General features: G+C 46.2%; 1 protein-coding gene and 1 pseudogene across 5 annotated transcripts; both read right to left on the reverse strand.

Moving 5' to 3' along the window:
- Positions 1-2,364: 2,364 nt before the first annotated feature.
- Positions 2,365-5,506, reverse strand: LOC125518165 (disease resistance protein RPP13-like; annotated as a pseudogene). The gene is made up of 2 exons (XR_015610541.1): positions 5,343-5,506; positions 2,365-3,611 (listed from the first exon to the last, which is right to left on the reverse strand). The product of XR_015610541.1 is annotated as a disease resistance protein RPP13-like (transcript).
- Positions 5,507-6,919: 1,413 nt separating this feature from the next.
- LOC125523852 (putative disease resistance RPP13-like protein 3) lies at positions 6,920-13,584 on the reverse strand. Of its 4 annotated transcripts, none has more exons than XM_087537883.1 (7): positions 13,301-13,584; positions 10,147-13,056; positions 9,960-10,045; positions 9,472-9,690; positions 8,925-9,156; positions 8,537-8,706; positions 6,920-8,436 (listed from the first exon to the last, which is right to left on the reverse strand). In XM_087537883.1, exons 1-3 carry the CDS (start codon positions 13,414-13,416, stop codon positions 10,009-10,011), a joined length of 3,063 nt encoding a protein of 1,020 aa, XP_087394009.1. In that variant the 5' UTR covers positions 13,417-13,584; the 3' UTR covers positions 6,920-8,436; positions 8,537-8,706; positions 8,925-9,156; positions 9,472-9,690; positions 9,960-10,008. The 4 variants fall into 4 exon arrangements, with proteins under 4 accessions (XP_087394009.1, XP_087394006.1, XP_087394008.1 ...); XM_087537880.1 differs by having other exon boundaries at positions 6,920-8,448; XM_087537882.1 differs by having other exon boundaries at positions 8,516-8,706.
- Between the last annotated feature and the right edge of the window lie 3,657 nt (positions 13,585-17,241).

The raw sequence follows: 17,241 nt of genomic DNA on the forward strand, positions 1-17,241 counted from the left end.
CTCCCCCCCAAGGCACCTAGGAGGTGCCTTCCCTCCTTGGGACTCTTCCTTAGGGTTCCCCCTTCACCCTAGGCGCATGGGCCATAAGGGAAGTGGCGCCCCAGCCCACTTTGGGCTGGATCCCTTCCCACTTCAGCCCATGGGACCCTCCGGGATAGGTGGCCCCACCCGGTGGGCCCCCGGGACCCTTCCGGTGGTCCCGGTACAATACCGATGACCCCGAAACTTGTCCCGATGGCCGAAATAGGACTTCCTATATATAAATCTTTACCTCCGGACCATTCCGGAACTCCTAGTGACGTCCGGGATCTCATCCGGGACTCCGAACAACATTCGGTAACCACATACAAGCTTCCTTTATAACCCTAGCGTCATCGAACCTTAAGTGTGTAGACCCTACGGGTTCGGGAGACATGCAGACATGACCGAGACATTCTCCGGTCAATAACCAACAGCGGGATCTGGATACCCATGTTGGCTCCCACATGTTCCACGATGATCTCATTGGATGAACCACGATGTCAAGGACTTAATCAATCCCGTATACAATTCTCTTTGTCTATCGGTACGACACTTGCCCGAGATTCGATCGTCGGTATCCCGATACCTTGTTCAATCTCGTTACCGGCAAGTCCCTTTTACTCGTTCCGTAACACATCATCCCGTGATCAACTCCTTGATCACATTGTGCACATTATGATGATGTCCTACCGAGTGGGCCCAGAGATACCTCTCCGTTTACACGGAGTGACAAATCCCAGTCTCGATTCGTGCCAACCCAACAGACACTTTCGGAGATACCTGTAGTGTACCTTTATAGCCACCCAGTTACGTTGTGACGTTTGGCACACCCAAAGTATTCCTACGGTATCCGGGAGTTGCACAATCTCATGGTCTAAGGAAATGATACTTGACATTAGAAAAGCTTTAGCATACGAACTACACGATCTTGTGCTATGCTTAGGATTGGGTCTTGTCCATCACATCATTCTCCTAATGATGTGATCCCGTTATCAACGACATCCAATGTCCACGGTCAGGAAACCGTAACCATCTATTGATCAACGAGCTAGTCAACTAGAGGCTTACTAGGGACATGGTGTTGTCTATGTATCCACACATGTATCTGAGTTTCCTATCAATACAATTCTAGCATGGATAATAAACGATTATCATGAACAAGGAAATATAATAATAACTAATTTATTATTGCCTCTAGGGCATATTTCCAACAAAATGCCCGGAAACTCAATTAATGTATAAAAAAGGCAAAACGAGCTCGAAATAATTACAAAATCGCCATCTACAGTCAGCTTCCTCGGGAAAGGGGGAGGGGAGAAAATAGGTTGTAGCCACTTAAGTGATGCTCCACTTCTCCGAGAAGTAAAGTCCACACGAAGGCAAATAGAGCGCAGAGAAGTGAGCTTCTCAAGGGATGTATAGAGTATCTTGATTTTTTGCTTGCTTGACCCTACTGTGACACTCAACTTTCTGAGCTTTATAAGCTCCCCGAGCTCTTTAACTGCTTTCCTACTTGTCCGTTCAATATCCACAATCTCTAGTATCTCTAACTCCTTTAGGCTTCTAATCCCTTTATGCACCCTCACACCTCTAGACTTGGTCAGACGACCAGTCTAGGCCATGTGAATGATCATCCTAATTTGTAGCTGATCTTCATGACTATCAAAAGGAGTGATCAAAACAGGAATACAGAATGGTGACATAAACCAGGCAATGGGGTAAAATAAGTATAAAGGCATTTCAGTATTCCTTTTGCTGCATCGGAGGCTATGAAGGCTTTGCATTTTAGTTATCTCAGTTGGTAGCCATGTGATGTGACCATCTCTCATGTCCAAAGTCTGCAAGCTTTGTAGTTTCCCTATGGATCTTGGGAGCTTGTAAACATATGAATGACTATGAAGCTTGAGATAGACATATTTCAAATGACGTAGTAACCCTATATTGTTGATATCTTTTTGTGTGATATCAAACTGTGCATCACATAGATCCAATACTCTAAGCATTCTAAAGATGGACGAACAAAGTGAAGGTGCCGGCTTCATGGGTCTCTCACCAAACACAGTCAATGACCGGACATGATTCCAATCCAAGCCTTTGTCTGGGCACCAACTGCCCTAGTATGCAACATGGCGGAAGTTGTCGCCTCTTATGCCGGTTACATTATCCCATGTTGAGCATGAATATTTTTCATCTCTAGAAATTGATATCAAGACATCATGAACGATATCATGAACTCGACAATTCTTCACAATTCCTTATAGGTTCACTCTTGATAGCTGAATCATGCTTCAGTTGATTAGTTCATTAAATTAACTATTTCCAACATCCTCAACACTCATCCCACTTCTCGCGATAACAAACCCCTCCGCTATCCAACTTTCCACTAGACGCCTCCTCTTGATTTCAAAATCCTTAGGAAATATGCTTAAATACAAGAAACATGACTTAAGATGAGATGGCAAGTGATTGTAACTTAGAGTAACAATCCTCCTCATTGCTTCAAGACTTCGGTTGCTTTCTATCTCTAAGCGGAGCTGGTTATAAATATTTTGCCACTCAGTTACCATTTTGGTGGCAAGCATGCCTCCTATCATGAGTATGGCCAGTGGTAACCGTCCAGACTTCTTTACTATCTTAGTAACTATTTCCCCCATGTTCTCGTCATTTTTCATGTCTTCCTCACTTGTCCCAGCCTTCATTAGTAGCAATTTTATGACATCTTCTCTTTGTAGGGGTTCATGGTGGTAGATAACTGATCTAGAAGATTCCAAATTACACTCCTTAGCTAAGCCAACATCTCGTGCTGTTATGATTATCTGGCTACCTTTGTTATTACTACTAGGAAGAGCAATACTTATGATCCACTTCCAATCATCTATGTTCCATATATCATCAAGAACAATTAGGTACCTCTTCTCAAGTAGCCCTTCCCTTCTCTTCTCGCACATCATTCCCTTCAAGTTGCTTCTTCAATGCTTTCTCGCCCAAAAGTTGTTTGATCATATCTTTGAGAAGCCCCTCCTGACAAATGAGAGACAATGATCCAAGCACGATATGAGAAGTTATCCATACTTTCATAAACCTTCTTTGTAAGAGTAGTCTTACCCAAACCGCCCATGCCAACCACATATACTACCTGAGCAAGAACATTTCTGGCATGGACATCTATAAGCTTTATTACCTCTTCTTTGGGCTTGGAAAATCCCACAAGCTCAGTTTCATCAATGTGCATGGCTAGCCGAGTGGTTGCGGATATCTTCCATGCAAGAATCCATCTCATCAATGGTTCTAGTATTTTGGTTATTCTCAATTCAGATTGTAGCGTGTGTTCCTGCTTCTCACATCTTCTATTCTTGATTTGAGATCACGGATTTGTATGGTGATTCGGTGGTGATCATTGAGCTTCATTAGTTCTTGTGACAAGCTTTGACTTGCCACATGCACCATGAATTCACAAAGACAATCTTGAATATTGTAGGATGAATCACTTACTTGCTTCGCCCACACCTTCAGTAGCATGTCTTTCTCCTTAATTCCTTCAGCGACCAGCACGAATGTTTTGCATCGTCTCTAGCTCGTCTTTGATAAACCTACCAAGCCAGAAAAAGGCTCAGAAGGAACTTCAAATTGTGTCCAATGGAATTCTACAACTCTTAACATGCACAATAATTGTTGGTGAAATCTGCACCGGCTAAAACAGATTTTAGTCGAGCCATGTATGCACTTAATTTTGTAATGGTAACAGTTTTTTAGAAAAGGAGAATATACCCCTGGCCTCTGCACTTGGACAATGCATGCAACCATTTTATTAATTATTCATAAAGACCTTACAAAGTAATATAGCAGTGAGGCTGAAGCCACCGTCTTGGCAACACCGGTCGCTACTTCTATTCCCTTGATGAAGGGGTGCCGAATGTCCGAGCTGAATACGAAATAGACATCTCACCAAAGCCTCATCTAAAGGCAGATGCCCCAGTCAAGCCACGATGTCGGGACTAGGCCACACACCGTTCCGGCCCACTCTCAATGGCCGCTGCCGTCGTCTTCCACCGATCCATCTCCAGAGCAGGTACTGACGCACCGGCCTTGCCAGACCTACCATCGAAGCTACCACGGCACCAGACAACGCCACCACATCCTGCACGTATCCATCCATACGCGCCCTTTGCCGAAACTCCACAGCGCCATGCCGCAGGGATCCGCCGTTGGCCTTGCGGTAGATGCAACACCGCTCCTCCTCTTGTCCCCTCTAGCTAGCACTTATTCTAAAATGATGCCCCCGGGAGGGAGAACGACACCGAAGGCGCCATCATCGTCCGATCCGGTGGACCCAGATCTAGGGTTCCCCCGGAACATCCCGATCGAGTGGGCGTGACCTGCAATGACAACAATGTATCGAGAAGGAAAAGACGTCAGAGACGCCGCCATCGACCGCAGTCAGGCACGGTTTTTATCGGAAGCCACGTCATCCCGGTCTCCTCAACGGTAAAGTTGTTGCCTTGTGACCATGAGGTCACGGGTTCGAGTCCTGGAAACAGCCTCTTGTAGAAATGTAGGGAAAGGCTGCATACTATGGACCCAAGGTGGTCGGACCCTTCACCGGACCATGCACAAGCGGGAGCTATACGTGCACCGGGCTTCCCCCCACATCGTCCTTATCTCGCAACTGGCTGGAACCGCCCGGAGCTTCGTCATGAAGACGTATGCCGCCGCCGGTACTCCGGCGGAGATCCTCCATCCCCTCACCGGATTCCTCATCATGCCTCCGACCATCCACGTGAAGAATCGACGACGGATCTGGGTGAGATCCAGATCCGCGGCCTTCGCCATGCCCACCATCGCCAGCACCCCCGGCCATGGGGTCGTCGGTTGCCGCCGCACGCCAGGGAGCCGCCATTTCCGCGGTGCGAAGCTCCCGAGGTGCCCCAGCTGCCTCGAGTGGTTGCCGCCTCCTACTCCTGCCTCAGCGCCTTGGCACCGGGCGCCGCCGCCACTGCAGGCAACGCCAGAGGTAGCTGCGGCAGGATCTTTCTCTGCGGGGTGGGGGGCTGGCGGCGCTGGGATCTGATCCCCCTGGCGCCGCCCTAACGAGGCTAGTTCTTTTTACAGAGTTATTCCAGCCTCCGAAATTTAAGGTCCTAGCCGGTTTGGCCAACTAACGGCTAAAAGAAAACTTGTTTGGCCATTGCGGTTAAAGATTTGGGATATTTGAAAGCCATTTTCATAGTAAGATGTGGATACACAGAACCTCTCATATCATCAGTAAGATGACTTTTCGCTCAGACTAAATACACACTGCAAAAAAACATTAAAACAAATACCAGATATCCCTCCTGACGCCCATGAGCAAACTCATCTCAGCAGCAGCAGTGGAGGCGGCAACGCTGATGGCGGCCCCCAGCATTGACCTCGCCATGCTTAGCGCCGTCCCTGCCATTGCTGCCCGGTTCTTTTTCCTTCTCTTGCTCAAGTTGGAATAACAATTATTTACAGCTCTCTCACAAGCCTCGGTAGGAGCTGGAGGCCTTCTTATAGCGGCTGATTGATTGACTGAGCCCTGGCTGTGAACCAAGATGTTTCAATGATACACACGTCCTAATCCAATGCAGTTTAATGCGCCTGGAGTTCTCGCAAAAAAAGACGAAGAAAAGTTTGATGTTGGACAGCTATACAGGCGCCATTTGCATTTCGTTCCTAGTGACATTTTGTTTCGAAGTTCTTTCAAGGAATTATCGTGGCCCTTGTTTTTCTTGTGAAATATCAGCATCTTCCCGTGTGGACCAACGAGGGGAGCCAAGCAAATAATCTTGACTTGACTTTGGGGGGCCAAACGATGATAATGGTATTTTGGAAATTATACCGCAAAAATAAATACAGATATTTTTGGAGCAGCAAAACGAGAATAGTCTTCTCCAGAAAAGAAAAAGGAAAGAAAAAAGAAAGATAAAACAGAGTAGAGGGTACAGCAAACAAAGGTCTGTATTGACAACTGCACGCCTTTCCATGGTGTTGTTTTCGGAGAATTGGTCATCTTCTGCTGGTTAGCTCCTTCGCCAGTGTTAAATTGAAGCCGCCAAGTCACTTGCAGTCATACATTCTATTACAACACCATGATAAAAGTCCGTGAGAAGATGTTCTCACGGACAAATTAGTGGCATTGCCTGATCACAAGGACTTGGCAACATCCCATACTGAATCCCACACAACTTGTTGCTTAATCTAGTTCCGTTCTATCAAATCATTGACAAGAGAAACGAGGAAACTGCAATTTAATTGCAAAGTGACACCAACAAATACCGCAAAGCTGATGTGGTATGTTTATATGATGATACAGGTGAAAAACAGAACAGTCATATCTCGCTACTTTACAAGTTCAATTGGCTTGCATAGTAGCATGTCTGCTCATCATTCAGTTACAAGGAATTACAGAACATAATGGCAGCACCAAATTGATTATTGCACACAGTAGAAGCAGATCATGCCATGCTCTGGTGAACAGTGCAAGATGCTGGCATGCAGCTACCAAAAATTTGGCATCAACTTGACCAGTTCCATGTCTACAAAAGGGAACCTGGGCCACCCAGCAAGTGACACTTTTAAGCCCTCGACCGTGGTGCCACAGCTCTGGAAATGATGTTCCAGATTGTTCCAAGATTGTGGGAACATTTAAAGGTCAAAGAGGAATCCTGCACGGAAGGCTGCACAAGTTTTAGTGCCATATTCACTGAATTCTTTGTATGGCTTCAACTGATTAAACAGTCTAACTCTGAGGTTAAAAAGACTTGACAACGTCCCATACTGAATCTCAAACAACTTCTTGCTTAATCAAGTTCTGTTCTATCAAATCATTGACAACAGAAACTAGGAAACTGCAATTTAATTGCAAAGTGACACCAACGAATATAAAAAAGCTGATGCGGTATTGTCTATATGATGTTACAGGTGAAAAACAGAGCAGTCATATCTTGCTACTTTACAAGTTCCATTGGCCTCTCATCTTAAGTCGTGTCTGCTCATTATTCAATTACAAATAATTACAGAACATAATGACCAGTTCCATGGTGAAGAACTGATCATCGTCTACGAAAGGGAACCAGGGCCACCCAGCAACTGTCACTTTTAAGCCCTCGATGGGTGCCGCCACTGCTCTGGAAATGATTTTCTAGATTGTTCCAAGATCGTGGAGTAAATAGCATAAAACTACTACTTTACAGGCTAAGGTTCCGAAAAACTACCGATTTTTGTTTTTTCTCAGATAACTACCAAATGGGTGGTCGGCTGTTTCAAAAAACTCAAAACACACATTGTTTAAAAATTAAACCTGTTTATGACAGGTCGGGCCCGCTCCTAAACGGTTCGTCTCTTTGACTATGTGTTTGACCGTTAACTGATATGTGGGCCCCACATGTCGATGTCTCTTTCATAGATTTCTTTACAGAATAACCCCTCCAAATATTTTTAAAAAGCAATCAGGTCCCTATAATTATTTTTAAAAAGCAATCGGGTCCTTGGACATTTTAAAAGAGCAATCCGGCCGGCATGTGAGTCGCTGCCACGGCGCTCTGCCTGGGGTCGCCGCCGCGTCGCCTAGGGTCGTCGCCGCGCTGCCTGGGGTCGCCGCCGCGTCGCCTAGGGTCGTCGCCGCGCTGCCTGGGGTCGCCGCCGTGCCGCCTAGGGTCGTCGCCGCGCTGCCTGGGGTCGCCGACGCGCCGCCATGGCGCTCTGCCTAGTGTCGCTGCACCGCGCCTCCATGGGACGCCGGCTGCGGTCGCCGCCTTCTGCCGGGGCGGTCCTCCTGCGGTCACCGCCGCACCACCATGGGGCGACGCCTGGAGTCCTCGCCGCCTGCCTGCCTTGGAGCCGCTGCCCGCCAGTGGTCGCTGCCCGCATCTTCAGGAGTCGCCTATGCTGCGACGTGCACGCACGGCCAAGCGCAACAGGAGGCGGCCGCTGGCCTGGCGCTGGGTGTAGAGAGGTCAGTGAGAAGGAGGTGGACCGGAGGAATGGCTGGGGTTGAGCCCCGGTGATCACCGGTGGCGGGCGGGCGGGCGGCGGAGCGAGCAGTCTTCCCCCTCGATCTGGTCCTCCTCCTCCACCTGTTCGCCTGGGTGGGCTTTTTTAACAAATGTCTTTGATTATTTGCGTCATGGCTGACATGTGGGCCCCAGATGTCAGCTAACGGTCAAACAACCAGTCAAACAAACGGTTTGTTTAGGGGTGGGCCTGATCTGTCATAAACTAGATCAATTCTAAATCGCATGGAATTTTGGGTTTTTTGAAACAGCCGACCTCACATTTGGTATTTATCTGAGAAAAATTAAAAACCGGTTGTTTTTTGGAACCCTAGCCTATAAAGTAGTAGTTTTATGCTATTTACTCAAGATCGTGGGAACATTTAAAGGTCAAAGAAGAATCCTGCACGAAAGGCTGCACAGGTGTTAGTGTCATCGTCACTGAATTCTTTGTATACCTTCAACTGATTAAACAGTCTTACTCTGAGATTAAAAAGACCAACCTACTGGAAAGTTCCGCACGTAGATAACACAGAGAAACCATCTGGCTCTCTTGCAGTGGTGACCAATCTTATAATTATGGACAGTAGGATGAGCATTGCAGCTTAGGCCTTAGTGGTGCATCATCTGTACTCTGTCTGTTGGATCTTCCTCCTCTTCTGCGCAGCTGAATCTGAATACATACAAGAGCATTAGTTTATTTCGCACCTGTTAGTTAGATGTCAAACTCTATCACACAGGAGATTCTTAAGGAACTCTTCATAAAACAGGGGTGTAAATATATGTGTCCATAAGCTGAAAACATTTATAAGGAATTGCAAGTACAGAGTATGTGACAGTCTAACATGACGATTACGCAAGAAATGAGATGCTAGATGTTGCTGAGCTGACCATTTTATCAGTATGATTCCTCAGCTTCGAGCTTCAGTTGAGATCACTACATCACGGTCAGTTCAGTACTAGAGTCATACTCCATTCACAACAGGGTCTGATTGGGATGTTCACTCCTCCAGCTTCATAGCTCATCGGTGCCCTCCTCAAATCTCATGGCTGCTCCATCTTAAACAGTAAAAATTTCTCATAGTTGTCCAACTTGAACAGTAAAGTTATCTCATAGTTGCTCCTGGACACCAAGATTCAGAATAAACATTTGTTTATGAATATAAACCATGCAATTGGTGCTTCGGCTTGTCTTAGGTTGAAAATATCTAATGTTTACAGGAAATTGTATCTGTTGTGCAACTACATGTTAACACGAAGAAGGAATTGAAACTTTGCATAGATACTAAAACATGCTGGAAATAGAATGCCAACGTTGCCAAGCTACTGAATACGCCAACTCTCCTCTGACAGAAATTCTGGCAGACGAAAACGGTAACTGACATTTCACAAACCAAATGGAATCAAACAAACAGAGGGAGAGCTGAGCAAGCTGTACCGGCGGCATGGTGGAGACTCCGAGGCCAGCACAGGTAGAATGAATTCAGCTGATTAAACAGTCTAACACTGTTTTTTAGAAGTAAATACCACCGTGACGTTCGGCCGACTGTCGACAATGGGATGAACAATGCAGCTTGGTGGTGCTCCTGGCCTCCTGGGTACCCAGCTGAATCTGAATGCACTACACGGAGCACTAGTTTATTTCGACAACCGGAACCTGAGATGTGAACCTCTGTCAGCAGGTAGAAATTGAAGGAAGTCTTTGCTACAAACAGGGGTACGTGTAAAATATGTGTTCACAAGCTGAATACAATGTGACTGAGATCATGCTTGCGTTATGGTTTCCCCCAGCGACAAGTATTGTGGTACAGATGGAGTATATAAGCATGCGCGGCTTTAAAATGCTTGATCACAAACCGAAAATAACAAGACAGCTAGAAATTGAGCCAAAAAGAAAAAGGAAATAGTGCGATATTTGAGCTGTACCACTATAGTGTTACATGGTGGAGCTGGCAGGAGGCTTGCTCCGATTCAGTCAGCACGAGTTGTAAGTGTAAAGCAGATCATCTTGGCTGTTACACACAAAAAGGAAAACAGAGTACAGACTAATTAGCACATCGCACTCCATAGCTGCTACTAGTTGAACGAAAGAGAAGCAATTAGCTGAGCTGACCTAATGTTTGCCGTCGCCATGCCCACCGCTTGGGACCATGAGCTCTCTCCCGCAGCTGCTGGCTCGGGATGGAGAGATGAGGATTCCCCTGTTGATTCTCCCACTTGGGCGACGGTGCCTCCCAGGTCGTGGTGGCTCCGTTCCTTAGACAGTCGCAGCACGGGACTGTTGGTATGTGCATCCACTTCACTTTGCAGCATAGCAAGCTTTGCCACTTGACCACAGGAACCAAGTGCGATCTCCTTGAGCTTTGGAAGATGGTTGACTCCAATAATTCCTGATGCCAAATTGCACCAACTGATATCAATCATTGCCAGCTGGGGTGAGGTGCGGTTCTCAAATTTCAACTCTCTCAGTCCCGACAGACAAATATCAAGTTTCTTGAGATTCAGGAATGCTCCCGTTTTGAACGCCAACTTCTCCGCAATATAAGAGTTGTATCCAAGACGAAGCTGCATGAGGTTGGGCAGTGGCCCTAGTATTTCCATGATTTTTTCTTCTTCCTTTATAACGCTGCCCCTTAAGCAAAGCTTGACCAAATGCATCAGACTGCCAACCCAGCCAGGAATCTCTGCAAGGGATCCAACCAATGTCAGACTCCTCAACAGGGGAGGAGGAGAGGAAACAACATGCAGCCACTCCAATGTTATGCCTGAGCCAATATGAAAATTATTCACTTGAAGGGAGCGGAGGCAAGTGAGCTTCTGAATGGCATCACAGAGTACCTTGCATTTTTGCTTGGTGGCCCCTTCTGTTACCACGGTCAGTTTTCTCAGCTGCACAAGCTCACCTAGCTCTTTAATTGCCTTGCCACTAGTTCGGCTGATGTCCACAACCTCTAGTATTTGCAGCTCTGTCAGTTTGCCGATTCCTTTTGGCACCCTCATACCTTCTGACTTTGACCAACGGCTAGACCAGGCCATGTGTAGCTCAGCAACTACGTTAGCACGCTCACTAGGATCAGCCCAAGGTGTGAATTTCATCGGCAGACAATATATGGCCAGCAAAAATTCCTTTCGGTCAAACAAGTCGCAGGAATAATTTCTGGTACAACGGAGACTGTGTAGACTCTGGAGTTTACTAATCTCAGTTGGCAGTTCTGTAATATAACTGTCTCTAATGTTCAAAGTCCGCAAGCCTTGTAATTTGCCTATGGATCTAGGAAGTTTATAAATAAGTGAATATCCTGGAGGATCAGAAAAATTCAGATACTTCAAGTGGCGAAACAACCCTATGTTGCTGATATCCTTTTGTGTGACTTGAAACTGTGCATTCTCTAGATCCAAGGCCCGGAGCATTCTCATGTCAGGTGAACAAATTGAAGGTGATGGCCCCAATGATCTCTCACCAAACACAGTTACTGACCGGACGTGGTTCCAATCCATATCTATCTTCTGGCACATGCTACCATGGTATGCTACATGTCGGAAGGTCTCCTCCATAGCACCAGTTACATTATTTCCCACCACATGCACAAAATTTTCATCTCTAGAAACTGAGATCATGACATCACGCACAATATCATGGACTCGACAGCTCTTCACAACTCCTTCTATGTTCACCCTTGATGCTTGAAGCATGCTTCGGTTGATTAACTCATTAAAGTAACCTTTTGCCACATCATCAATGTTCAACCCAGTCCCACCCCTAATCAACCCCTCAGCAATCCATCTTTCTACTAGACGCCTCTTCTGGATTTCTGAATCCTCGGGAAAGATGCTTAGGTATAATAAACATGGCTTAAGATGAGATGGCAAGTGGTTGTAACTCAAAGTAACCATCATCTTCATTGCTTCAAGGCTTGGGTTACTCTCAAGCTCAGACGGGAGTTGGCTATAGAATTGCTCCCACTCTACTATCTTTTTAGTGGCAAGGATCCCTCCAATTGTGAGTATGGCCAGTGGTAAACAACCACACTTTTTAACTAGTTTTTCAACTATGCTCTTGAAGTTTTCAACTTTGTCCATTTCTTCAAATACTTTCCTACTCTTTTTTAGTAGCAAATTTGTGGCCTCGACTACCTCTAAGGTTTTAAGGTGGTAGATAAGGGATTCAAGAGTACATTCCTTTGCTAAGCCAACATCACGTGTTGTTACTATTATCCGACTACCTTTCTTGTTACTACTAGGAAAAACAATATCTTTAATCCACCTCCATGCATCTATGGTCCACAAGTCATCAAGAATAATAAGGTACCTCTTATCCTTAATCTCTTGATTGAGGTACTCGGCGAGGTCCTTTACTTGCACCACCTTCCCTTCAAGTTCTTTCAACAAGTTCTTCAGTGAATCTCCACCCAGAAGTTGCCTGATCATATCCTTGAGCATTTCTATCTTGAAAAATGACTGTGAAACTGTGATCCATGCACAGCAAGAAAAATTCTTCAGAATATCTTCCTTACTTTCATAAGTTTTTCTTGCAAGAGTAGTCTTGCCTAAACCACCCATGCCAACGACACATATAACTTTGGCATCACCATCTCTAGTGTTGACATCCATCAGCTTAATCAAATCCTCCCTAGGCTTGGTAAAGCCCACAAGTTCTGCTTCATCGGTGTTGCTTGCTGAATGATTACGTACATCTTCTATGTAAGAAACCTCCTTGTCGCTGGTCGTTGAGGCCTCTGTCTTGATGAAGTTGTAGCGTGCATTCCTGCTGCTCACTTCTTCAACTCTTGTTTTCAGGTTGCGAATTTGGATAGCAATCCGACGACGATCTTTGAGCTTCATCAGCCGTTTTGTTAGGCTTTGGCTCCTCACATGAACCATAAATTCATCAAGGCAATCTTCTATATTGTAGGAAAGGTCCCTTACTTGCTCTGCCCACACCTTCAGCAGCATGTCTTTGTTCTTCGTTGCTTCAGCGGCTGCCAAGAATGCCTGCATCGTCTTTAGCTCGTCTTTGATGAACCTGTCAAGCAAATTAAATTGAGATTCAGAACAACCACTATTGTCATTCCGTAGCTGGTGGCATGCGCGCGACAATGCATGAGAAAATTTGCCGCATCCATGAATAACAGAAAATACCAAACAATGGGAATGAGATCTGAAACATGCGTGACAAAACCTATAAATTTCCTAGATTTGGTATTAGTAAGTTGATCTATGTAACAACTTGAAAGAGTTAGCATGTAAATGGATGCATCCGTACATACCAGATATCCTTCTGCACACCCATCACCAAGCTCAGCTCGGCGGCCGCGGCAGAGGCGGCCTTGCTGATGGCGCCTCCCAGCATGGACCTCGCCATGCTTACCACCGTCTCCGCCATCTCCGGCTCTGGCTGGTTCCTCACAGAACACCTTTTCCTTTTCTTTGTGGAAGACACTTACAAAGTTGAGCTCACAGTAGGTGGATGTTGAGGACAAAGGACTGGGTGCCGCAAGGTTGCAGTGCTGTTTTCTTGCTACCACACAGGCAACCCACAGGATCGCTTGAGTTTGGTCTTAGCTAGCACCTCAACACTAGGCAACTAAAGCGGATCTGATCACATGCTTTAGGCCGGTTCCCTAGTAGTAATAATTTACATTCCAATAAACTTTTGACAGCTAGAGCATCTTGTGATATACTGTAAAAAATATCACGTGGTTGCAGCTGGTGGCATCCCCTCGACATGAAATTAGTAATACACATAAACTTTGTCATTTTGTGGCTCAATTATGGATGACCGTTGCCAGGAAGCAATAGCTACCGACTAGTAGCTTATTCATTATCTAACAAACTTGAATTTCTATGGAGAGACTAGCTCCACCAGCTGGCCAGCCAGGTCATGTTTAACGTCTCTACCCGTTACATCTCAATTAGCAATGGCTCTAATCCTAGAAAGCTAACAAATTCATAAACTTTAATGACTTTAGGTTCCACTGAAAAATCATAACCATCATCTTAACATATCTAGGAGAAGCTTAAAATTATCATGACGTAAAAACATGTCTCCTAAATGTCTTCTTTCAAACAATTTTGAAAAAGCATGTGGATCATTATCAGGGTCACATTCCCTAATAGGTGTACGTAGCAAAGTTTAATTCAACTTTAGTGAGTATGACAAGACACAAGAGTAGGGTGGTGTTCCCATAGGTAGAGTAGGTGGTCTTCTCATAGGTGGTTCATTTTCAAGTGTTTATTTCTATTTTAATATAGAAAGATGACCATCATGTAATTCTTCCAAAGGAGGAGATTCAACAGTAATGACAGAAGCGCAACAGCAGCGATATCAGCAGTTTCATCGTGAGCATCATTACTGACATGTAACATTTCAAAGTGTGGTTCATTGGTGCGTGAATGTGGTGGTGGTGGTCTCGGCAGTTGATTCCAGAGCCCTTGGTGCGGACGAGAGTGCCTTTGCACCCCACTGATTGCTTCCTGCCGTCGAGGTCCTGCTGATACTAGCTACATTTTCGCACGATCTACGTTTACAACGCTGCCGTCCATTGTCTTCTCTGTAGGGATGGGACTACTCTAGCCCGTGCACAAAGAAAATTAGGCAAGGTTGCTGTGGGAGACTCCAACAATCCTTGATGCTTGTTTTTTTCTCTCGCTTTTTAACCGGAAGAACGCGCTAGTTCGTACATTGAGATAAAATAATATTCCACTTGTAACATTGAGATGTATGCAGGCAGGAATCAATCTGACACACTAGCATTAACTAAACCGCGCGTGACTGAAGTAGCGTGGTCTTCCAGAAAGCAGTGGGGAGATACGTTAGAGCATCTACAACTTCCGGCCAGTGATCGTCATAGAAAGGCGACCAAAACGGGGACTTCAAACCGACCTCAAATGCCTGGGTTGACCGGCACCTCTTATATCCAGCCAAAATTTGGGGCGCATATAGGGAGGCTCGGGCACGTCTGCCACATTGATCCGGCCTACACTGACCCATCCCGACACCACATATATACGTCCTCATCCACTTGTCGGACCAAACCGTGGCCAGTCCACTCCTTTCTCCTCCCCCCTCCCCTCCCAAGATCACTTCCGGTGATCCCTCCTTTCTCTGACATGGCCGGAAGTGGATCCAAGTCCTCAGCCAGCCAATCTACCAACTGGGACCTCATCCCAGTCGGGCCCAAGGAGGACATGATCATCCGCATTACGCTTCGCCGTGCCCGCGAGCAGAGTGCCCGATAGCGGTCAGAATCGATCCATTGAGAGTCCGTCGCGTCTGCCCAAATGGTGTATGGATCCGTTGCGAGGTAGGTCTCGCGCGGAGGCAGTGCGCTCCGTCTGGTGTCTGAATGCCATGGCAGACGTGCAACCCTTTCATTGGCAAGCCGACAACGAGGCCATTAGTGGTGGCCTGTCCGCTGAGTGCATGGGGGTCGTGCCCGCCGGGCGAGGCAATGGGCTCGGAAGGCCGCGGTAGCCCTTCCAGCAGACGTCGGCAAGGCGAAGTCGCACTCTCCGACGCCGAGATGGATAGCCTGCATCCCGGACATGTCAGCCTCCCCCGAACACGATGGATCCATCATCAACCTCACATCGATCAACACCGTTAAGGTTCCAGGCTCTGACGAGGAAGAGTTGGCATAGGAGACGGCGGCACGTCAAGTTCCTTGAACCGGTGAGTGTCCCATGTCCTACTCTACCTCATTGGGGACTAAAGCAACACATTGAGGGGCGCAGCTCACCGCTAATACATCTCCAACGTATCTATAAATTATGAAGTATTCATGATATGTTTATAACAATTCTATACGGTTTTGGTATGATTTGATTAGAACTAACCCAAACTGACGTTGTTTTCAGCAGAACTACCGTGGTGTCGTTTTTGTGCAGAAATAAAAGTTCGCGAAATAGGCTGAAATTTTGCGGTGATTTTTTATGGACCAAAAGAGACCCCCGAAGCACCGAAGCTGCGCCAGGAAGTGGACGAGGCAGCCACAAGCCACCAGGGCGCGCCCTGGGGTGTAGGGCGCACCCCTACGGCTTGTGGGTCCATCGGGCACCCACTTGACGTGAGACCGGCGCCGAAAATTCTTATAAATAGCCAAACCTCCGAAAAGAACCCTAGATCGGAAGATCCGCCGCCGCAAGCCTCTGTAGCCACGACAAATCAATCTAGGCCCTCTCCGGCATCATCACTGGAGGCCATGGAGGAGGAAGCCGGAGGAGGCCATCATCACCATGGAGGCCAAGGACCAGAGGGAGAACCTCTCCCCATCTAGGGGGGAGGCCATGGAAGAGGAAGCACAAGAGGGAGACCCTCTCCCCCTCTCTCTCGGTGGCGCCGGAGTGCCGTCAAGGGAACCATCGCCGCGGTGATCGTCTTCATCAACATCACCATGTTCATCACCTTCCTCATCTCTTTTAAGAGGTCCACTCTCCCGCACCCCGCTGTAATCCCCTACTTGAACATGGTGCTTTATGCCACATATTATGATCCAATGATGTGTTGCCATCCTATGATGTTTTGAGTAGAATTTTTTTTGTCTTTTGGGTTGATTGATGATCTAGATTGATTTGAGTTGTATGTTTTATTTTGGTGCTGTCCTATGGTGCCTTCCATGCCGCGCACACGTGAAGGATTACCGTTGTATGGTGTTGCAATACGTTCATGATTCGCTTATAGTGTGTTGCTAGAGTGACAAAAGCTTAAACCTGAGTAAGGGGGTTGTTGCATATGGGATAAAGGGGACTTGATACTTTAATGCTATGGTTGGGTTTTACCTTAATGATCTTTAGTAGTTGCAGATGCTTGCTAGAGTTCCAATCATAAATGCATATGATCCAAGTAGAGAAAGTATGTTAGTTTATGCATCTCCCTCATATAAAATTGTAATAATGATTACCGATCTTGTTAACAATTGCCTGGGATAATTCCGCATACCGATCCTTCATTATTCCACACTCACTATTTATAATATATAGTAATATATTCTAACTATATGTTAAGAACACCTATTTTTATATTTTAGTTCTCCGTTATCATGCAAAGCTATCCTCTTCATACCAACAACGTAGTTTTATTTCTCGTTTCTAGATGGAAGCAAACTTCGGTGTACGTAGAGTCGTATCAGTGGCAGATAGGACTTGAGAGAATATTGATCTTACCTTTAGCTCCTTGTGGGTTTGACACTCCATACTTATCACTTCCACC

This window comes from Triticum urartu, chromosome 7A, assembly GCF_056163025.1.
Source record: "Triticum urartu cultivar PI428250 chromosome 7A, HENAU_Tu73, whole genome shotgun sequence".
NCBI classification, from domain to species: Eukaryota; Viridiplantae; Streptophyta; class Magnoliopsida; order Poales; family Poaceae; genus Triticum; species Triticum urartu.

Bases quoted from the DNA above. Each gene is read 5' to 3' on its own strand.
- LOC125523852 (XM_087537883.1), bottom strand. From the start codon at position 13,416: ATGGCGGAGACGGTGGTAAGCATGGCGAGGTCCATGCTGGGAGGCGCC. The intron at 13,057-13,300 runs GTATGTACGGAT...TTTGCTTGACAG, and splicing joins GGTGTGCAGAAGGATATCTG to GTTCATCAAAGACGAGCTAA. The intron at 10,046-10,146 runs GTCAGCTCAGCT...TGTGTGTAACAG, and splicing joins ATGGCGACGGCAAACATTAG to CCAAGATGATCTGCTTTACA.